Source organism: Podarcis erhardii, assembly GCF_964252035.2.
Source record: "Podarcis erhardii genome assembly, chromosome: 3".
Classification (NCBI taxonomy): Eukaryota; Metazoa; Chordata; class Lepidosauria; order Squamata; family Lacertidae; genus Podarcis; species Podarcis erhardii.
The window spans coordinates 91,681,790-91,705,113 of record NC_138507.1 but is presented as its reverse complement, the minus strand read 5'-3'; the positions used below and the strand labels follow the sequence as shown (position 1 = coordinate 91,705,113).

Here is a 23,324-nt window from a genome sequence, read left to right as displayed (position 1 = left end):
GGCCAGCATGACAAAGCTGCTTCTGGTGAACCAGAGCAGTGCACGGAAACGCCGTTTACCTTCCCGCTGGAGCCGTACCTATTTATCTACTTGCACTTTGACATGCTTTCGAACTGTTAGGTTGGCAGGAGCAGGGACCGAGCAATGGGAGCTCACCCCATCGTGGGGATTCAAACCGCCGACCTTCTGGTTGGCAAGTCCTAGGCTCTGTGGTTTAACCCACAGCGCCACCTGCGTCCCATGAAGATGGTAGAGCTAGCTTAAAAGCAATAAATGGAGATCTCCATTCATCATTGCAATGCATCCCTAATTATTGTTAACATGTCAGATTATTGTACAATCGTGGAAGTGAGCATAGCTGTGAGGGTCTGTGAGTGACATGAAGGTACCCTGAAGTTCTGAATTTGCCACCTCTCTACTGGCTATGGCTCTTTCCCAGTTCAGCAAAATCTGCTATGTCTCACACAGTAGCTCTATGAGGCTGTGCACAGCCCTTTCGCACGCTGCGCTGTTGCAATCGTTCTTTAATGGCTTAGAAGAAGAGCAAAGGAATCAATAGTTTTACTTGATACAACGCCTGGGATTTAATTGGGTCTCATCCACATGCTGAGCTTGCACCGCTGTGCCAACAGAGCCTTCTGCGGTGAAGTTCCAATCCCTCCTGTCATTTTTCTGAAAGTTGTTGGTAATGATCCAGACTCAGTCTCTCTCTCTCTCATGACAAACCACAACGAAGCAACAAAGGAAACACAGAATGTCTCTTTCTCTTGTGTGGCTGCTACATGAACTTTTAAAAAGATGAGAGCTGGGGGAAATAAATACAAAAGGACAAAAGATTGGGGTGGAGAGGGAGGGAATGCAAATAGCTAATGAAAAAGTGGCAAGAAACAACTGGAGGAAATATTTTTTTAAAAAATTGCATAGGACTTTGGAATTCACTGACACCTTATCTGCATTTTTTCTATGTTTCTTTTTATGCACCGGATTCCATTTTTATGGACTTTCTGTCGTTTTTGTGCCAGCATGAATGACTCACATCTGCTCCCATTCCTAATGTTTTCTCCTGCAAATGATAGCTTTACTTAGATCAAAGATGGGAAGCCTATGGCCCCCAGGATCTCATTGAAATGTGAGCCCTGGCCAGTATGCCCAATGGTCAAAGATGCAGAGTGTTATGGTTCAGTAACATCTGGAGGGTTACCGGCTCCCCATCCCTGCCTTAGATAACAAATGCCTCCAGTAGTTGTGCAAAGAAAATTGGGATAGGTCCTAAAATATGAGGTGTAACTCCCCCCCCCCCCCGTTGGGGAGCAAGTGAGACTTAATCTAGCAGAGTTTTAGGGTTCTTTCCCATTTTTGCTTGCACCAAAGCTCCCATTGATCTAACAAAAGCCTGGTAGCCAAGGTAAGAATGTATTCCCAGTATGGATATGCATCAGTTCCAGTCTTTACTAGAGTCTAAATGGCAAAAAGCAAGTCGATTACACTTGCTGACATTTCCTCTTGAAGCAAAAGGCCAAACTAGATGTGATGTCAAAGCCACTTGAATGCATCTCCTGGCTTTTTCCTTTTTAAAAATTCACTTAAAGCCATGCAGAGAATTTGGGAGTTGGCTTCAAAACAAAACAAAACAAAACAAAACAAAACAAAACAAAACAAAACAAAACAAAACAAAACAAAACACACCTTTCCACACCTTGTACTGATTCATCAGTACAAATCCCACGCCCAGAACAGTTCCTGGGGATGATCTGCCTTGGTGAACTGGCACAAGGCTCAGAGCACCTCTCTGCAACTGCTTTTAGCAACCAATAAACAAATAAACAAAAGTGTCTAATTGGGCCCTAGAGATACTCCATACAGTAATGAACAATTACACACCAGTTCACCAGATACTAATGGTGCTCCTCATAATCTGTGAGGGCCACAGCTGTTGTTTTGACACTCTGTGTCCAGGCTGTGATGACCTAGGCTGTGAAGATGCTAATGGCATCTTCCTGGTTCACCTAGCGAGAAAAACATAGCACAATGCGAGGAACCAATGGTATATTGGCATATCCTTCCTTCTCCAACTTTGTCAACATTTTGGTGCCAGGTTAAGATGTTCCTCTATGCCCAGGAATTTGATGGGACAGAATGAATGCTTTGAAGTTGTTTATTCATGCTACTGTTTTCCCCCCTACTGGGATAGTGTGAATATGATATGGTTTATACCATTTTATATTGTCGTCTTCTTTTTTGTGCAATTCAATCTGCTGTTAAGATGCCTTAAAAAGAAATGGGCACTTAGGAAATGTAGTGAACTCAACTGTATTAAACAAAACCACTCTGATTGTATGTGCAGCCGGCATCACCCACACAGTATAGGCTGCAGGAGCTGAGCCCTGCTCTCCAGGGCTCCTGACTAGCATTCCAGGCATCTCTTGATAAAGAACTTCATTTGCCAGAAAGAGATCTGCTCTCCGCTGAAGAGTGTAATTTTATTTTTAAGTGCTCATGACAGCACTAGAAGCTCACATCTCCTCTTCCAAATCCAGTAATTAAATTCCACCTACCTGAATTTCCCCCTGCTGTTTCAGTCGGACAAATTAATCTTCCTACCATGCATTTAACCGCTATCTGAAATGTTAAGCAGTTGCTTCTTTTCAAACAAGAGGGGGGAATTAAGTGACCCTGCCTATGTGCGCTGCAAGTTTGCAACTTCCAAAGAAGTGTTTTCGGATTCTTTCAGCTAGGACATTCTCCTCCTAAGAAATCTGAAAAATCCATCAGAGCAGAGGAACTTATTCCACTTCCCCTCATTGAAGATAAACATTTTTGCAGGGTGGTCCTAGCGCAGAAGATGCCTGAATGATCTTGACTCTTGTCTGTCCACACTATTGGAGGAAGCTGGTCTGTTGGTGCAAAGGTGGCCCTGCCCCGCCAGTCTGCTCTTACACAGCCCCCACCTGCCTGCCTTCTTGCAACTAGTCCATAATGGACCTCTGCTTGCCAGCTTCTTGTTCTGTTTTGCCTTTTGTAGACCTCAGCAGGGAGCAAGATGGGGACAAACAGAGAATTAGTTTGCTGTACCCATCATTGGCTCCATCTCCCATCTCCATCTTGCCTCCCGCCCTTTCCACCCCAATGGGCACCAACCACCCTTGTATGTCATGCACCGGCTCTACAAACAGTTAACCTTTCTGTTGAAAATTTGGCACCAGTTTATTTGAAAGGTCGCCTTGTCCTATGCATGCCTATGGAACATGCACTTTGACTCTGGATGAAATCAGTGGGTGGAGATTCCTTTGATAAATGAAGGACTTCCCTTGAAAACAAAAAGAGCGAAAAGACCTCAAGCTCTCAGGTGTCTGCCTTCCCAGATTCTTGTACTTCAAGGAAAGTCCAGGGGAAGTTGTCATGAGGCAATTCGTCCCATGGGGCCTTTCCAGGAAGCTCACTGTATCTATTTCCAGAGCCCACCTATGAGCCAAGTTGAGGATTCATAAAGCATATACAGTCTCCATTCTTCAAATTGTACTAATTTGGGTTGCAAGCATAGCACAGAATTTTTGATAGCATCCTTTGCTGGGATAGAAAAGGCAGGTGTATTTTTTAAAAAGGACACGTGGACAGCTGGGAAAACACTGGATAAATATTTAATGGAAAGAGACACATACACTGCCCTCACTTTACACATAATTGCAAAATTTGTGTTCTTTAACACTGAATGATTTAACCAACATTTTAACTGCTTACGGAATTGCAAGGCTGGGTGGAAAGAGCCAATCTAACCCTGAGAGGAGCTTCCTCATTCAAATCTTCCTGACATATATGTTTGCATGTTTGACATCAAAGACTAAGAGGCAATACGCGGAGGTGCAAGTGAGGCTTTTAGGACATTGGGCAAGGTTAGTAAAAACAGACCCATCTGGAAGTAAGCAAAGTCATCCTTTGCTGCGGGGAAAGATGAATTTTCTTCCTTGTTGCCAGTTAAGCTGTTCTGGGGAAATGTTTCTCTCCTGACCATAAAACGACAAGCAGTTAAGACTCCCAAGAATCAATCATCTCTGCAGACATTATGTGATGTCACTATAATATCATACTATTCTACTTGGGGTTTGTGGCAACTTTATTAACTGAGATGGAGAGAAACTTTATTGCTCTGCAAATATATTTATATTTAGGCTTGTAAAGTAAGAATTTTGCCTCTAAACTGGAAGATTCCTCCTCCCACCACTTTTCAGACTCTGGATGCACCACAAATGACTTTGGTTGGAATCCTAACCCCATTTTTGTTTTGGTTTTTAAGTAAGCCCCATTGAATTAAACAGGACTTCTGAGTAGATGTGGTTCAGGTCAGGCTGCCTGTTATGTGTAGGAAGGGGGAGGCGATACAATTCTGCGTGCTGGTCATTTTCCTGGACTTACTTGCGACAGGGCTTGTGGATGAACTACAGACAAACTGCTGAGCTCCGTCAAAGCAGAGTGCTGCAGGCTCATTACATTCTTCCTGACAGTGTTCTCTCAGGACTGGTTTGCCCACGCAATCAACCTCTTTATGTGATCCTGCCCAAGTGCCCCAGGGATCATAGCAAGAGGAGAATATCGCAGAAAGAAGCAGCACTCCATGGATACGCTTACAGGAAGCACACTGCAAAACCTGGGCTCCTGCCATCTTCCTGTTTTATGCTAGGCCACCTCAATCATGGGAAACCTAGGAAGATTCTGTGTGCATTTTCCATGCAGCCTTTACCTGTGGGGGAAGGAGGCCATGATGCGCATGTGAGAAGCAAAAGGCGGGATGTTTCTGCACACCTGTGAATACTGTGAATGCAGGGCAAGCAACAGAATAGGCTTTGTTTTTAATAGGATGTATGATCCCGGCCAACGTTCAAATCAGTTGCAAAGGATAGCTGTGGAAACCAAAAATGAAAGTGGGAGGAAAAATAAAAGGAAATGAAACAGGGCGACCGGAGCATGCTTACCCTTGTATGTTTACGCGGAAGTAGGTTTCACTGAATCGTCAAGTAACAGTGTGCCCAAGATTGAACAAGTGAATTCCTTAATCAACATGCTAACAAAGCGCTTTAGACTTCAGTCCTCTCCAAGTTTAGGGAATTCTTTGCAGTGCAAGGAGTACTGGAGGGACCAGTATCTTGGGAACTCTATGCTACATGCTATACGGAACCTGTAAGAGTCACCAAATAATCAGACTGAGCAGCCCGCTTTGTTTTATAGCTCCTTTATTTTGTACTTACCTTTGCTGCGATTCCAGGGCTCTCTCTCGTGCGTTTGCTATTTACGCTTTGCAGCCTTGCCTTTTACAAAATTAATACAAATTGGCATTGCGTTTTAAAAAGAAGTGCTATGGGACTAAGGGTTGCGTAGGGGCCCCTGCAGCCTCAGGACTTGCCCCATCGCGCCAAGGCACAGGCGGAGAGCCCATTCCCACCGCCCCCCTCCGGCGGCGAGCCCGGCCATTCCTCGCCCAAACAACTCCGAAACGCTCCAAAGTTGCTGCGTGCGGCGCCTCCCTCCCCGCGCCGTCGGGCCGCGCTCGCCTTCGGCTCCGCCAGCCGCGAACTCCGCCCGCGGCCCGGAGCCAGCTGGGCGCCCGGCACTCCGGGGCGCCGCCGCCGCGCTCCCGCCCCTCGCTTGCCTCCGATCCCCGCCGGAACCTTGGCGGAGCCGCCGAGCAGAGCGAGCGCCGTGGCGGCAGCGACGTCTCCAAAGCGGCTTCCAAGCGGCTGGCGGGCAGGCTTGACCCGGGAGGCCGCCGAGCGCGCTGCCTGCGCGTCCGCAGGGGCGTCTCTGCAGGAGGTTGCTTTTGCGGGGGGCGCCCCTCCTATTCCCCAGGGCGGGGGGCGATCGGGAGGCAGCGGGAAGGCGAAGCGCTGGATCGGCTTAGGAGTCGGCGTCAAGCGGGCGCCTCCTCGTCCCCGCTCGTCTCCGGCGGATCCAGGCGGGGAAGGACGCCCAGCCTTGGAGAGCCACGACGCAGGGGCACCCAAGAGCGCCCGCTGCCGCTTCCCGGCGCGTCGCGATCAGGAGGAGGAGGAGGAGGAGGAGGAGGAGGAGGACCCCCCGCTGCCTGTTTCTCCACCCCCGGCCCCTCCCACGCCGGCTTCCTCCTCCTCCTCCTCCTCCTCCTCCTCCTCCTCGCCCCATGCAGGGAAGACGGCCCGGGACTCCCTTCGCCTCCTCCTGCTGGAGGCGGGCTCGTTCGCCATGCCCCTAGCGGGGGTTCGCGGGGACTCATCCCGCCCGTAGTGGGAGGCAGGGTGCCGGCCGGCTCCACCCTCTCCCCGCCGCCTGGCTGCCTCGCGGAAAAGACGGAGAGGACTTTCCCCACGCGGCGTCTCCTCCTCCTCCTCCTCTTCCTTCGGCTAACCATGCGACGGCTGAGCCGGAGGCTGGCTCTGTCTGTCTTGGGGATCTTGTGGATCGCGGCTCTGCTGCTCTTCTTCGGGACCAGGAAGAAGTTGGAAGTGGTGGGAGCCGAAGGGCAGACGCCGAAGGTAAGTTGGCGCTTCTCTCTCTGTGACTTCTTCGAGGGGAAGCGGCGGAGGGTGCGCGCGAGTCTGTTATTGGACGGAGTGGGAAATAGAGACCTGGCTAGGTTTGAAGTGTCTTTATGTATGGGGGTGTGTGTGCAGAGCCAGGATTTTGGAGAGGTGGCTTCGAAGCTGGCCGGGAGCGAATGAAACATGCATGTACACGCGCCTACACACACACACACACACACAGGCGCGCATTCTCTCTCTCTCTCTCTCTCTCTCTCTCTCTCTCTCTCACACACACACACACACACACACACACTCTCCATAGGCATTGGAAAGCGGCCAAGCATCGGCTGAGCGCCTCAGCCTTGCAAAGTCCACGTGGTGACAGACACCTGCTTGCCGGCCAGCGTCTTGCTGGAGTCGAGCTTGGGTTCCAACTTCTTTGCAACAGTTTCCACGGCCGAAGCGCGCCTCCTTTCTCGGCTTCCCAATGAAAGAGGAAGAGGGCTCTCTAAGCCAAGTGTAAAAAGACTGAACGGAGGGAGGGAGGGAGGCGAGGCAGTTCTTCAGAAAGCGGCCGCTGATGACTTACTCTAGGCGACTGTTACTGCCATCCTCTCCATCACCTCTAGAAACGGTGGCGATTTTTTTTTTTTAATGTTTAGGTTCAAGGACATGGAAAGTGGAACATGAATCCCACCTGTTTTCTTATGCATAAAGACCATCCGGTTTGGTTTCTTGGCTCGCTTGGGCTGAGCAAAGATTGAAGCCAGCAACCCAAGGCAGGCACCCCGTTCCAATTTGGACCTCGAGTTATGCATCTGGCATCAGGAAAAGAGGAGATAAGGAGCGTTTAGGTTGGGTGGGAGCCAGAAACCTCATCCAAGAATGATGCGTCCTGCCCCTTGAAGTGCAGCACTTGTTTGGAGTGTATATGGAGGGGGGGGGGTTTGTATTCTCCCCTTCCTCTCAACTCCCCCCCCCCCCCAGCAAATGATGCTAAAGCCTTTTGAGTGTGGAATGGAGTCACTTGTAAACTCTGATGCTTTGGGACAGGAGAAAGGCGGAGAACCAGTTTTTAAACCAAATGAACGTTTAAGCAATGTGGATTTTACATTCAAATTTGCAGAAGTGGGAACAGCGGGAACGCAATTGTTAGTGCCATTTGTGAAAACGGTCCAGTTTAATAGCACCTATTGCTGTCTTGGATGGTTAAATGAATGATGTTTAAATTGTGTCCCCACACCCTCCCCCCCCCCCAATTTCCCAGATCTGTAATTTGAATTTAAAACTCAGACTGGAAGAGTGTGCGTTTGATATTAAAATCATTGCTCTACCATTTTCTTTCCTGCAGCAAAAAATGTTTACAAGGGATGCATTCCAAACTGTAGTATGTTCAATATAAAAGTGTTTCACTTCCATTTTCAGTTCCACATTGACAGCATTCGCATAACATGAGATACAAATACAAATACTTTTTTTTTTTTAAGGTAACACTGTTACCTTAAAAAATGCTTCACAGCTTGGTCATGTGCATGTTTACTGCTAAGTGTTTGAATCCTATGCACACTCTCATGGGTCCTTATCTTTAATGTATCTCTTCTGAGACTTTTACTCTGTAGTGCAAACCCATTTAATTAAGTTACTCCTGATCGATGTCAGCCTAGATGGGGCTAGACAATCTGCACTGAAGACATTTCTGCATTCTTTCTGTGTCGTTCGCATAATTTGAAGCACTTCTCAGATGTAAAGTATTCTTACTAGCATGTGGAACTTAGGCAAACTTTTCTCTGTTTCTGTGATGGCTAGAACTCACTAAGATTCTTCTGGCTGTTGTGTTCAGATCTGTGACGTATTTATTGATCATGATTTTATTGATCACGCATGTGGAGTGCAGTTTCAACTCATAAGCTGCATGTGCAGAGTTGGCCCAGTACAGATGGAGAACTTGTGGCCCAGAGATACTGCTGGACTCCAGTTCCTATCATCCCCAGCCAGCATGTAGTCCAGCTCTATCTGGATGGTTGCAGGTTGTCAACACCTGCTGTACAGTTAAGCTACCTTTATGCCAAGCAAAATGCAGGCAGCCTGTGGCCGCACGATCCAAGGTGTGATGGTGCAAGGTTTTCCCATCCTTCATCAGACCTACATTTGCAGATGACAAATAAAGCACTATTCTGAAGATGGGCTCATACATGTGTGTACAGCACTTCATTTCTCTTTGTTTGATTGTCGCATGGTTGATAAGGGTTAACAGAATCTGTTGAATAGCATTGTGGTGGCATAGGATGATTTAGAAGTTTTATCTGCAGTGTCTGTGTTGGCACATTTGTACATGGAAGCCATCAATGGATGTTGGCAGCCATCAAGTGATGAGTGTATCTGCCTGAACAGCCCTGAGACGGGGAGAAATTTCCTTGTGTACATAGTTTATATCATCTTTGTTTGTCATTTCCCCATCCTTTTTAAAATGAAAAAGTCTGCAAATTGGATTTGTTCTAATAACTTTTCACAGCGCACAAATGGGTTTTTTTTGGTGCTGTCTGCCAAAGGTTACCCCATTTGTTCAGTTCTAAGGTTAATGATTGCCCAGTATGGATTCACAGCAGTGGACAATTTTTTGTGTGCTGTATTCTTACATCAACTTACAGCTTGATTTAAAAAGAAAAAAAATGTTAGTGAATGGAAAGCTCTGAATTTCTGTGCCTTTGGTGCAGTCTAAATGAGTAATAATAATACTGATGGGCAGTGTCTTAATCAGGATTTCCACTAATGTCAACGTCTGGGAATGTCCTGGGGAGGAAGCAGCAGAGCACTGCAAAATCTTTCCTCCTTGTCCCCTGCAGGAGGCATCACAGTTCCTTTTCCTTCGCTCTTCCCCTTTCCTTGAGCAAATGTCAGACGGCTTGAATTCTGTCTGTCTTCACGAAAAAATCAACAACATGGGCACTTAAATCTCAAGGCTGCCTTTAAATCACAACAATGCATATAAGACCTGTCTTTTCATGATAATGCCTTCCTGTTTTGCAATAAACCAGCAGAACATGCAATGGAGGGAGATTTCCCAAATTTGGAGCCCTGCTGAATCCAAATCTGAAACTGCACCTAAAAGATACGCTTTCAGCTTCGACCCAAAAGTCAAGGGTGGTAAACAAGACAGCTCATACCAACTCTTTCCTGGCGTAAACTTTGCCATAGAACTGTTAATTTCAGAACAAGCTGGAGGTGACATCACCATAATGAATGCCACATTTCTGTTAGATCACTCACTACTTCTTGCCAATTTCCTCTAATTGTTTTTTTTAAATTGTTACAGTTTGGTATTGGAAATAATACACCCACACACCTATGTATTTAAAAAGAAATGTTTTCACACTTTACATTGCTTTTTATCTTTTAGCGTGATTGGATGAAACAGTGGCCATGTTTGGATGTAACACTCAAACAGTGGTTGATGCAAGTTGGATTTCAACAACCGATCCATGATTTAAACTTTAGCACTTGTGAATGAGTCCAGCCCCTTCCTGGGATCTTGTGTTCCAGTTCCCCTCTCTTTCCCTCCGTGGTTAAGAGGAGACGTTCAGAAGCTTTGCATTTTAGTTAACCATAGTTTCCTGTGCTGTCTGGGTCAGTAAAATTGGTTTAACCCTAACGTTGGTTGATTTCAGCAATGCATGGTTTGAACTAGGCTTGCTTTGAGATCAACGGTTATTCATGTTAAATTATGCTTCATGGCGTGGATGACAAAGGAAGAAATGGTTAACGAAAAGCAAAAATTTATAAATATCTCCTGACCATGCAGCGGAGGAGGGGTATATGTTGGGGGTGGGGGAGGTTAAGCTCATACAGGGTGTTCAGCAGTGGTTTAACATTACAACCATACCTTTATCTGATTGTCACATGATATGTAATCCATTTTAAAATGATGCATAAGTATCAGAATGTGTTTATTCAAGTGTGTTAATGTTTCAGTAACTTATGCTTTAATCCTCTATACCAGGTGTGGGGAACCTTTTTGATCCTTATCAGATCTAGGCTGTTAATTGCCTGATGTCAGAATGTGCTTTGAAGTCTCAAAGTTGGGATTTCAAAGCACCATGTATAGGTCAGGTATGGTGTGCAAGGAAGCTCCTCACAACAACAAAATTATAAATATTTTTCAGTTTCAGAGTGAGATATAGTGATTTTGGCAGCCATCTTGCATTTTCACATTTGCATTTTTTTGGCGTCACACAGAAGACTGGCTTGTCATGCTCCATAACTAACATAGTTTGTGCCATATTTTATGTTATTGCCCCAAATGAATTTCAGTTGGCTGCGATTCTGTAATTTTCCAACTTCTGCTGCTAAAACACATTAGGGACAAGTTTAAGGTCTAATATTATGTTGCCCTTAAAATTTCCGCCAAATTGATTAAACAGGGGGAGTGTGAGGGCAAGTTGATGATGTGTCTGTCAAGTTGATAACTGGCTGTCTTGGCTGTCACAGTAGGTTTGAGGGTTAAAGCTGAAGTGTATTGCTTAGGTACAGAAATATTTGGATCCAGCTGATTGGAAAACATGGAAAAACGCTCAAGTAAGCAAATGACTCTCAAATTGCCTCAGCGCTTCTGACAAACCTCTCTCCCCTTCCCTGGAGCAAAATTCAGCTTTTCAGTTTGGAGAGAAGCACTTAGACGCTGTGAGGGATGCAGCCCTCTCCGTTCTGGCTAGAGCCAGTTAATTGACAGCCCGTCTGTGGTCAAAGAAGGACATGCCTGGTGTGGGAGAGGGTTTGCTGACAAGACTTCAAAGCGTTTTCATCCCTGAAGCTTGGAAGTTTTGTGCTGCTTTGCATTTGTGCCAAACCCATGAATGAACATGCTTAATGCCACTCATGGGGTTTTTTTGTGCTTAAGGGGGGAATAAGGTTGGGCTTTTGAATGAGTCAGAGCGGTCGGTCCCGCCTTTACGCTAATTCGAGCTGCGGCCAACTTACCTGCACCTCCTTCCCACCTTTCTTCCAGTTAGGCAGACACACTCAGGGATTCTTTCATGTTACTATTTAAAGAAGCAAGGTTTCTCTCAGGAGTCTGTCTTGTCTCTGGGGAGAGAGGGGAAAAAACCCCAACCTATACAAGCTGGTTTCAGCATCTGGTCACACTTCGGTGTGACGGAGGGACAGAATGCCAGAAAAGTTCGTGCAGATAGCAGCAGGTGTAAATTCTCAATGGCCAGAGTCATGGGGGGGGGGTAAGGGGTAGTTATTATGGTTCTAGGGCAGTTTTTCTTCTTTTTATAGGCTGTTTTTAGTAAATGTTTAATAGACTATTGTATTTTAATATTCTGTTGGAAGCCGCCCAGAGTGGCTGGGGAAACCCAGCTAGATGGGCGTGGTATAAATATTATTATTATTATTATTATTATCATAATATACATAAACTCTGAAAATACATATATTACACAATGAAAAATGCATTTTTTGTTTAACAGCAGCAGTCAGTGTCTCTTCCCCCGGCCCTGTCATGATCTTGTACCCCATATTGGGACATTGCTAGCACTGCCCTAATTATTACTGCTTGAGATCATGAGTTTGGCAGGTTCGGAGGGAAAGAACAGTCTGGGAAACTGGCCTGTGATCTGGGTGTGTCCTGCCCAGTCCTAGATTATGAGGTGAGTTTAAATAACTGCACCACCTCTTTGGGAAACAGCCATCTGCCAGACCTCCCCTCCTCCTGAGGTGGTAGGTTTTTTTAAAAATCACAGGAATCTTGTGGGATGAAGCCACAGAAAAGTATCTCCTTAACAAGTACCTCCCATGGGTAGTTAAAATAAAGTTCTGTAAAGCCAGTAGTGGAGGGAAGAGTTAATCCCCTAGTCCTGTTTGTTGTGATACTGATTCTGCTCAGTGAATCAGTGGCTATTTAACTTAACTGCTTATGTGCAGTTAACATAATTTATGGTTTTAGCCTCAGGAATGAGGAACACACATGAACAAGTAGATTGAATCAGTTCCTTGGCTCACTTTTTACCTGACCTAGTTCTCCCCACTTATATTTTCTTTATTCTTCTGACAAAGTGGGTGTGAGTTGAGTCAAGGAAAGGCATACTTAGTGCACACCAGAGCACTAAGTCACCGCAAAGATTCTTCTTGGTTATCTTCTTGCTTTGAAGAAGAATAAGATCTTGAATAGTTTTCAGGTTTTTCCCCCTTCCTGTTTCAATCTCCAGTCTAATTGCAATAGCCTACCCACTCCATTCAGTACATCGAACTTCAGAATTTTAACTATGGCTCATGATTTTGCTTTATGTGAAAATCTTTCCCCTCTCCCATGAAGGAGTGATGTGATATATACAGGTTACTTGTTTTATGAATAATCCCAGGAATTTCATAGGGTGCAAACCTGTGTTGTTCTAATTAGTCAGCTAATGCAAACATGGCTATTTTTAAGGCTTTGAAAAACCGTGCATTTCTTGATAAATGTGTGGAATTTAATGCCCTTAAAGAAAATAGAAGCAAAGAAGGCATTAGATGAAATTGCCTTTAGCACCATAACAACCCCTCTGTGTAAATAGGGATATGCACTCTTCGAAATTACAAAATAAAACTCATGGGCGGGGGGGGGGGGGGGAGGAGCATGATATACTGAATTCTCCTTCAGATGAACCTTTCCCCTTTAGCACTTGCTGTAGAATTGATTCTTCATTTTACAGTCCTTTAGAACATCCACCAAACAGTTAGAGATTTAGTTTCCCCCTGATCTCCTTCTTCCTGCCGAACTCATTACAGGCCTGGTTCAGCAGTCCGTCAAATCAACGAGCTCTTTCTCCAAGAGATGGGAGATCAAGCCTTACTCGTCTAAGATACATAGGCCATGTTGCTGTCAACTCCGTCAATCAGCATCCTTAAAATAGCTTCTCTTTCGTTTGTCCTGAATTTTCCATCAAAACAGTTTCATCCCCCTTGAGATCAATAGAATCTATATTCCTAGCCTTGTTTTGTTTTTTTGAAAACGTGTTTGATTCTTGGCTTTGGAAACTTCCAGCAATCGATTTGAATTATGTGCTCCTTTTGATAGTAGAGAATCTGGCCTTGTTTGGACGTAACACTAAACTATGGTCTGGTGCAGGGGTGGGGAACCTGTGATCTTCCAGAAGCTGCTGAAACCACAGCTCCCCTCCTCCCTTACCATTGGCTATGTTGGCCGGGGCTGATGGGAGCTGGAGTAAAGCAGCAATCGGACGGCACCAGGCTCCCTCACCCTGTGTTTTGTGAATGAGGCTCCCCTCATCCTTCTCTTCCTCCCCTGGGTCCACAAGAAGGAGTTTGGAGGGAGTTTCCCTTTTCACGGTAACTACAGTTTAGCATTATGCCATGCCATGATGAACTGTAGTTAAGTCGTCACTATGATTTGCTGTGGTTTCTATAACCAGCTTTTTTCAATAAACCAGAGTTGACCAGTGTCGCAGTGTAGGGTTCAAATGTAGTGGTGAATTGAAAGCAGAAACAAAAGCATGTGATCTCCTCATGGCCATGCTAAGGAGGGGATGGGGAGAGTGCCTGAGCCCAAGGCTTCTTGCACCATAGTTCAGTATGCCGAATCATGGTGAGCATTATGACTCAACAAAACTATGATTTCATTCCAGTGAATTCTTGTTGGAGGATCCCGGTCAGATTTCTATTGGTATATTGTGATTCATAAAGCTGCAAGAAATTAGGTTTGGCTTAAGACACAGTTTGGCAATAGGTGTTTGAAGTATTGGTCAGACAGGTTGGCCATTCAAAAGGTAACCGGCTAACATGGTTTTTCTGGCCTTTATTTAGGATGGTAGACACAGTGCAGAGAATAGTAATTTATAATAATAATAACAATTTATTATTTATACTCCACCCATCTGGGAAAAGGTTGTAACATCAATGATAAATCTTATTACTTATTAAATTTGTCTACTGCTCTTTATCTGTAGATCTCAGAGCGGTTCACAACATAAAAATACAAGTTAAAGAAGACAAAATACATAATAAAAACAAGAATACCCCTCCCCCATTTTATTATTATTATTATTTACTTATCCAAAACATATTTTGGTATTATCCAGGAATCAATTCAGTTTGAGTAAGTCTTCACACAAGCCAAAGCACAACCAACGTTGTTCCATCTGGCCTCAACTCCTAGAAATGGAGAGCTAGTATTGCTACTGCAATTGGTTCTTGCATGAATCCTCTTCCATCTCAAGTCCCATGAGATGAGAGCGAGAGTGGGGATCTGCATGCCGTGTCCTCTGCCTCCCAGTGTTGACCCAGAGGAGGACTTTTGATTCAGAGAATGCACCTCTCCCAGTCACCCCATTCCAGGGAGAGTTCTCAGCACCTCCTTCCACACTGTCCCCATCCATTGAGTTTGTGGATGATTCCCCTGCAGCCTCTCCTCCTCCATCGCCATGCAGGAGCATGTGACTGCAGAAAAGGTGGCGAGGCCTTTCAATGTTGCAAGCAGGTGGAGTCAATGGCAGGGCAGGGCTTTCAATGACTCTAGGCATTTGCTGAGAAAAACATCATCCAGAGCTTAGCTAAGCAGGGCCCACTGGCCCTTGCTGTCAGGGGCTGGCTGGATGAAGAAGAGTGGTGGGCGGCACCAGGCGGGGAACTCCCAAGGGAACCCCCAGATGAGGAAGGCTTAGAGCCCGGGGATTGGTGTTGGGACACCAAGGAGAGGTCAGTGGTCAGAGGGAGAAGAGTAGGAGGAATTGTTGAATGCTGAATAATATGCCATAATAAATTTCCTACTCTTTTAAGGAGCCACAAAGCTCTTTGTTTTCGCTGCAAAACAGCTCCTTCTCTGTATATTTGCTGCTTGGTTGGGCTCCATGTGCATTTCAGAAGCCTGGAATGTCAGGCTTCAACATTGTGCGAAGAGCATACACCAGCCTTCCCCGACCTGGTGCCCTCAAGATATTTTGGACTGCAGCTTCTATTATCGTTGACCTCTGGCCAGGTTTGCCTGGGCTGATAGGCAGAAGGGAGGCCTACCTGAATAAAGAAATCCACCCTGCCTCACAAGTTCAGCTCCCAACAGGTGGAAAAAGGGTAAAGGTAAAGGACCCCTGATTTAAGTCCAGTCGTGGATGACTCTGGGGTTGCGGTGGTCATCTCGCTTTACAGGCCGAGGGAGATGGCGTTTGTCCGCAGACAGCTTCCGGGTCATGTGGCCAACATGACTAAGCCGCTTCTGGTGAACCAGAGCAGTACATGGAAATGCCATTTACCTTCCCGCTGGAGCAGTACCTATTTATCTACTTGCACTTTGATGTGCTTTCGAGTTGCTAGGTTGGCAGGAGCTAGGACCGAGCTCACCCTGTCACAGGGATTCAAACCACCGACCTTCTGATCAGCAAGCCCTAGGCTTTCTGGGTCATGTGGCCAGCATGACTAAGCTGCTTCTGGTGCAATGGAACACCGAAACCAGAGCAGCGGACAGAAACAGCATTTACCTTCCTGCCAGAGTGGTGCCTATTTATCTACTTGCATTTTTTGGCATGCTTTCGAAATGCTAGGTTGGCAGGAGCTGGGACCGAGCAATGAGAGCTTACCCCGTTGCGGGGATTCGAACCGCTGACCTTCTGATCTGCAAGCCCAAGAGGCTCAGTGGTTTAAACCACAGCACAACAGGTGGAAGGCAGTGGAATTAGAGATGAGGAACCTGAGGGAAAGGCAAGGCCAGTGGGCTCATGCCTGCTCTTCACCGTTCCTGAGCTGCAGGAGAGGTTGTGTAGTTGAACAGGATTGTGGTCTTTATGAATTCTGCTTTGCCTTTCTGGAGAGCAAGGTTAGCAAAGGTTGCGTGCTTGGTTTTTATCCCAGGCTCACCTCTTCTCTCCTCTTAATCTAATCTCCAGGCCTTCCTTTAATCTCTCCTTCTGTCTCTCTTCCAATTACCTAATCCACCATCTTCGCTGCTTTGCTCTTTTCGGTTTCACTCACCTGTTTTCTCTTCCCCGCCTCCACCCACATGACCTCTTTCCTTCCAGATCTTGCCTTCCGCTCAGGAGGTTTCCATTACCCTTGCCGGGTGCTGCTCTGTAATGTCAAGAGCAGCTTCTAGGGGGCAACAGGTCTTGGGTGGCTGCTGTGTGTATGGATGAGACTTTCCCACCTAGGGATGCCAGTCAATTGCATGCAGATATGAAATTGTCAAGCAAGACGACTACCTAGATTCAGATGCTGACTGCAGGAGGAATTTATTTCTGTGTGTGAGCCTTGCCATGGGGAAAGGCAGTAGCTCAGTGCTTTGCATGAAGAAGGTCTCAGGTTCAGTTCCTGGCCTCTCCAGGTAGGATGGCGAGGTTTGCCTGAAACCTTGGGAAGCTGCTGTAAACAGCCGGTTTAAACAATATTGAGCCGGATAAACCAAGGATATGACTTGGTATAAGTCAGCTTCCTCTGTTCCCCTAAGAGTTAAACATTGCAGGGGGTTGGACTAGGCGACTCTTCCATCTTGACAATTCTATCAATGCCCATATTTTTCCATGGCTCACAGAACTCTTCTGCACTTCCAGCCACCTGGTTATAGCTGTCAACTTACAGATATGAAAATAAGGGACCAGCAGCCTCGAAAATAAGGGCTCAGCAGCCAAAATAAGGGATTTTCCGGGCAAAGGTATGTTCAACCTCTGCGCCCCTCAGAAGGCAGAAAGCCCAGCCAGCAGCCAAATGAAGCCTCAAACGGTGGTTCCCACAGCGCAGCAACCTGGCAAAGGGGATGCAGCAAGGAAAACCACCGTCACCTCTCTGCTGGCAAGCGCTGAGCAAAGGCGAGTCCCCAGGCAACGTGGCTGATTTGGTCGGCACAAGGCATGCAAGCTCCACCCCCCAGTCGCTCTTAGACTCCTTATTGGGTGAGCAACTCAGCCAAGCAACACAGTTGGAGCCTCCCTCCTCCCTGGCTGGCAGGGAGGGAGGGAGAGGAGCTGCTTCCTTTGAAACCTGGGAAATTTAAGGGACATCATCAATAAGGGACAGCAGTGGGACACGGCGCTGGGATAAGGGAGTTTCCCGCCAAATAAGGGACGGTTGACAGCTATGCACCTGATGTGGACCTCGCTTAATTCCTGCATGCAAATGTGGATCTACATGTCATGTTATTTTATTTTTATTTTTTAAAAATGTTTGACCAATGCCCTTTCTTTTGGGGCACTATTGGGACCTGTTTGCTAACAGGAGAACGTTTTATGTACAAGCGGAAGGAAAACTTAGGAGGCAGTTGCTTGAAATGTCTTGTAGTGTTTATTTAGCTTAATATGGCTGCACCATAAAATCTGCTCTGCCTCCCTCTCCACTCAGCGTTCTAAGATTTGCTTAGGCCAGTTGTTTACAGAATAAATTCCCTAGCTTGCCCAGTGCTGTTGTCCAGACCGTTATTGCTGCAGCCACAACAGATCGAATCCTAATTGTACATATGGGGCATGTGGTCCAGTGTTGGCGTATTTTGGGAGGGTGGGTTGAGGGAATGAAGTCTTTGAGACCTGTCACGAAATGAGACTACTGGAACGGCGTGGCCGTCTCCTCGTGTGGCGCCTGCACGTAATCAGGTGAGCCCGTTAGCCTTCAAGGGATTAGCATGAAGTCAAATTAATCCTGTCTGCTGGATAGCTTATGAGGGACTGCAACCATATAACAAGTCTCTCTCTTTTTTTGGGTGAGCCAGATCAACTGGGCTCCCCCGTAATGTTCTGCTTTAGCTTTCATCTGCTGATTTCAAAGCACTTTGTGAGCATTACATACTTTGAAACACTCCCCCCCTCCCCTTTGGAAACACTCACTATTTTAGGAGCTGGAAGGAACTGGAGGTTCACCAGGGCTAAGGAAGATTAGCGTTTCTCAAAGTGTCTGCAGCTATCGTTGACACAGAGAGCGGGGATTTTCTCTGCACCTCTGAAAAGCAAGCAATGGCTTGCTGGCCTAAGGCCTTGTTCACACATTACACGCTCTGTGCTGGGGAAAATACCCCTCCCCTGGCATCATATTTAGGTCATTCGTGTCAACACTGTGCTCAGCATTTATCTGCCTAAGTAGTGAGCATGCAGAGAAGTGTTTGCAGAAACCTTGAAAATAAATGTGCCTATAAGGATGGCACGTCAAAGTTCACACATTACAGATAATGTCACTCAGCAGTATGACATGGGGATGTGTTCTGAAATCTCATTAGGAGCAAAAAATCATGTATCTATTTCCCCCTTTTTCCACCCCCCCCACCGTTTATTACATTTACATTTATTGCATGGTTCTCCTCCTCCTTTTGGAGGTAGGTTAGGCTGAGAGACCATGACTGGCCCAAGGTCACCCATTGAGCTTCATGGCTGCTTGGGGATTCGAACCCTGGTCTCCCAGGTTGTAGTCTGACACACTAACCACTTTGCCACCCTGGCTCCTGCAATGCTGCAATGGAATCCAGAAATCCTGACTGCTGCTCTGACTGCCTGAAGGACCGAAAGACAGTGTATTCTGTATATTCACGGGGAGTTTTGCTTCCTTCTCAGTTGCGGCGGAAAACAAAACACAGCAAAATTAGCAACTTAATTACATGGAGGAAATAATGATATGCCGGATTAATTACAAGTAAATTCCCAGATTAATTTGTTAGGAATGCACGCAGTTGGCTCTGCAGGCAGCATTGAGCTGACAAATCCAATTCCCGGAGCCTAGGCTGTGGTTGTCACGGGTGGGTGTGCGTTAGCGGAAAAGAAAAAAAGAAAAATGGGACAGAGGCCACAAACTGAGCTTGCCCTCGTGGGTGGCAGCACTTCTGATGCCTGTGGATTTAGACCATGTCTCTGACCCCAGGTTCATAGGCAATGAGGTCATATTTATAGCTGTTTGGCCAGACCACCTCCCACGCTGGTCTCTTGCTTTCAGAGTGAGGTGGTTGGTCAACAGGCAGGGAGGAAAAAAAATTAAAAATAGCCTACCGATCCCTTGATGAAACACAGCTTGGTGGACATTAGTGGACAGGCATCTGTATTCACGTTCCGTGGACCTATGTGAATGGGTAATACACATGACTGATACCTGGATGGGCTTGTTAGTTGGTTTTTAGAGATCTGCAAGCCGCGGTCCAGGCCAGATGTCTCTTTCAGTCCTGGGCCACATTCACACTGTAAATGTGTGTAAAACTATGATACTCCAAACAGTCATGGCTTCCACCAAGGAATTCTGGGAGCTGTATTTTGTTAGTGTTATGAAACCCCTATTTAAAAACCAGCAAGTTGTCCTTCTTTCATTCTGTGGATAAGGTGCAGAGGCTCTTGAGGGTGGTGGTGATGATGATGATAATGATAATGATAATGATAGTGGTCAATAACAATAGAAAATTTTGATTCTATGCTGCTTTTTTGGCCCAAAGAGCCCCAAAGCAGTAGACCATAGCTCAAGAGGCAGGGTCGGATCCTGTGTTTGGTTGGTGTCAGAATGGCTGTAGTTCTGTAGTTCAGTGGCAGAGCACCTGTTCTGCCTGCAGAAAGTCTCTGGTTCAGTCTCTGGAATTTCCACGTAGAGCTGGGAAAGAACTCACATTTGAAACCCTTCAGAGTTGCTGCCCATCATTGGATTTGAGTTTGGATTTGATATCCCGCTTTATCACTACCCAAAGGAGTCTCAAAGCAGCTAACATTCTCCTTTCCCTTCCTCCCCCACAACAAACACTCTGTGAGGTGAGTGAGGCTGAGAGACTTCAAAGAAGTGTGACTGGCCCAAGGTCACCCAGCAGCTGCATGTGGAGGAGCGGAGATGCAAACCCGGTTCACCAGATTACCGCTCTTAACCACTACATCACACTGGCCACCACATCATTGTACAGTTGTACCTCAGAAGTTGAATGGAATTTGTTCTGGAAGTCCGTTCAACTTCCAAAACGTTCAGAAACCAAAGTGTGGCTTCTGATTGGCTGCAGGAAGCTCCCACAGCCAATTGGAAGCTGTGTAAGCTGCATTGGATGCTCAGGTTCCAAAAATGTTTGCAAACCAGAACGCTCACTTCCGGGTTTGCGGCGTTCAGGAGCCAAAATGTCTGAGTACCAAGGCGTTCGGCATCCAAGGTACAACTGTAGATAATACTGAACCAGGTGGACTCAGTTGTGTGGTTCAGTGTAAGACACCTTTCTGGGTTCCTAAGCTGAAGGTGCAGGGTCTGAGGAAAAACAGAACAAAATAAGGACCCTTTTAATTTTGCAAATATTTGCTAAGGGAGAATTGCTTTGCTGTGGAATTTTTTAAAAATGAGAATCTAAAGGAAGAAATGTGCTTGCCATGTCCTGTAGTTATTGTGTTAGCTCTACTTAAGATAAAAGAGGAATTGTCAATGTTGAAGAGTGCCTGGCAGATAAATGTTCATAGAGCTCTTTGAAAGCTGAAAAGGGCCTTTGGTGCTCACTACCAGAAACTGATTGCTGCCTGCGACCCCAAAAGCAGGAGGAAGCTGGAAGGATGCTCGCCTAAGGGCACCTGAAATTTCACCAGCAAGGAGGAGGTTCCACTGAATCTCCTGGCTCATTTTCTTAACATTGCCCCCTCCCACTCTAAAATTTGTCAACCACCAGGACATGCATCATGACTTGCTATAGGCTGATCAGCTTTTCCAGCTAGATGAAAACGTATCAGCCTGTTTGTTTGTTTTTTAACCTCTACTTTGTTTTTGTACTGTCTCTTGTTGTTGTTGAGTCGTTTAGTCATATCTGACTCTTCGTGACCCCATGGACCAGAGCACACCAGCCACTCCTGTCTTCCGCTGCCTCCCACAGTTTGGTCAAACATGTTAGTAGCTTCAAGAACACTGCCCAACCATCTCGTCCTCGTTCTCCTTGTGCCCTCCATCTTTCCCAACATCAGGGTCTTTTCCAGGGAGTCTTCTCTTCATACTGTCTCTTAAACCCCCCCCCCCAAATTATTTAGCCGTTTTTAAGGATGGGTTTTAAAGGAGTGTTGTTCCTGAACTATTGTCTGCAGTCTTTGAGATTTCCTAGTGGTCCTTCCCAGAATTTGTGTGGTGCAGTCCATTTTCTGCTAGGGGGTCCTTCATTTAAGTAGTGTAGGCCATGATCCAGTAAACCAAACCTTTTTCCACAACAGCATCTGAGTAGCCAGCTGTTCACTACCAACATCCTCCTGGCTTTTGATGAAAGAGCAAGGGAAGCATGACTTGTGCTTCACTTTCCAATCCAGAGTCTTGTAGTCTGGAGGATCTGTTTGGGCTGCATCACTGGATGGAACTTGAGTTTGATGAATTTAGAAACCTCCTAGGAACCTAGGAAGCTACCTTATATATCAGGTCAAGCCATTGTTCCATCTAGCTCAGTATTGTCTAAAACTGACCAGTACTTAGCTTTCCAAGTTTCAGATAGGGATCTCTCCCACCCCTACTGAGAGACTGACTGACTGACTGATTCTACTTTTTTTTTCTCCATGGAGCTCAAGGTGGACTGCATGGTTCTCCCTACTCCTCAATTAATCCTTACAACAACTCTGCAAGGCAGTGACTGGCCCAAGGTCACCCACTGAGCTTCATGGACAAGGGGGAATTTGAACTCTGGTCTCCCATGACCTAGTTTGACACTCTAAGCCCGCTACACTGGCTCTCATGCCAGGGATTGGACCTCAGACCTTTTACATGTAAAACTCATGTTCTCTCACTGAGCCACAGCCCTTCCAGGACTGCTTCTAGCCTCTGTTCTATAGACCTCTCATCCCTACCCTGATAAGCTGGAGCATAGGATGCCTCCAGCCCTTCCACCTTCACTTCCAGCAGGGATAGGAGCTTGAAGTTGCTGCAGATGCCCTCAGGCAGGAAGAGAAACATCTCCTGCTCCCTTAACGTTCCAAAGCTTTTGTTGCTCAGTGCTGCCTTAGGCCAGTGTAGTGACTATCATCTCATAAAATACCAGTGTCAACTCCTATTGTCTTGGCAAGCTGGGGAGGAAGGCAATTCCAGGCACATAAAAGCCAGCCAGGTTCATGAGGCCTTGTCCTATGGAACAAGGCAACCATGTCCTGTTGTCCAGATCAGAAAGCCAGTGGTTGGCACGAGTTTTCCATGAGCCCTGTTCATGCATCAAAGCCCTTACACAATAATAATCATGTGGAGGTAGAGAGAGAAGCTCTTCACATCCCCTCCATCGCTTCCTAAATGCCTGGCCACGTCCTTCTCCTCGATTGGATCAGAAAGTCTGCCAACAGGAAGGCTGTGAGACTCATATAGGCTCCTTGGGCAATTTCAAACCTTTCACAACTGGAGTTCCAAATGGGGCAGGGAAGCTAGACAAGTACAGCAAGCTCCCAGCAGAGGACCTTTGTCCTCTAGAGCATGAAGGGCGGAGGTGCCAAGAGACAGGAGGCAGGATTAGCAGACACCCCAAACTCATTGCATGGTGCCTTTGAATAGGGGTATGGCTTGACTGTAGGACTGTATTCTGTAGCAGGAGGACTTAATGCAAGGATGAGATAGCTGTGGTCTTTCCCATTATCCCTGGTCATGGGCCAAGCTGCCTGGGGTGAACACTTCTTCACTGGACCTTCTTCATTGGAGGTCTGTCTGTCTTCAGCTGTGATTCCAGCATTTCAGGGTTTGGATTATTTGACCCTCAGGATCCCTTACAATTCTACAAATCTATAATTCCATGATGGCAGCTGAAGTTCAACTCTGGAAGGCCACATGTTCCCCACCCCCTGCCTGAACTGATAAGTGTTCTGGCTGCATTGAGGGGGGAGCAGTTTTCTACCATTTCAAAAGAACACTGAGCATTGATGGTGGAATATAAAAGAGCGTGATGGACTTTCTGCAGAGGAGATTTCCCACAGTTCTTTTGAAAAGACA

At 46.3% G+C, this 23,324-nt stretch overlaps 1 protein-coding gene across 1 annotated transcript in view; it reads left to right on the top strand.

Moving 5' to 3' along the window:
- Positions 1-6,111: 6,111 nt before the first annotated feature.
- GALNT14 (polypeptide N-acetylgalactosaminyltransferase 14) overlaps positions 6,112-23,324 on the top strand; it is a 250,683-nt gene continuing 233,470 nt past the window's right edge. The window contains exon 1 of the mRNA XM_081854181.1: positions 6,112-6,500. Coding sequence (XP_081710307.1) covers positions 6,375-6,500 — 126 coding nt within the window. The 5' untranslated portion in view covers positions 6,112-6,374. The remainder of the gene's footprint in view (positions 6,501-23,324) is intronic.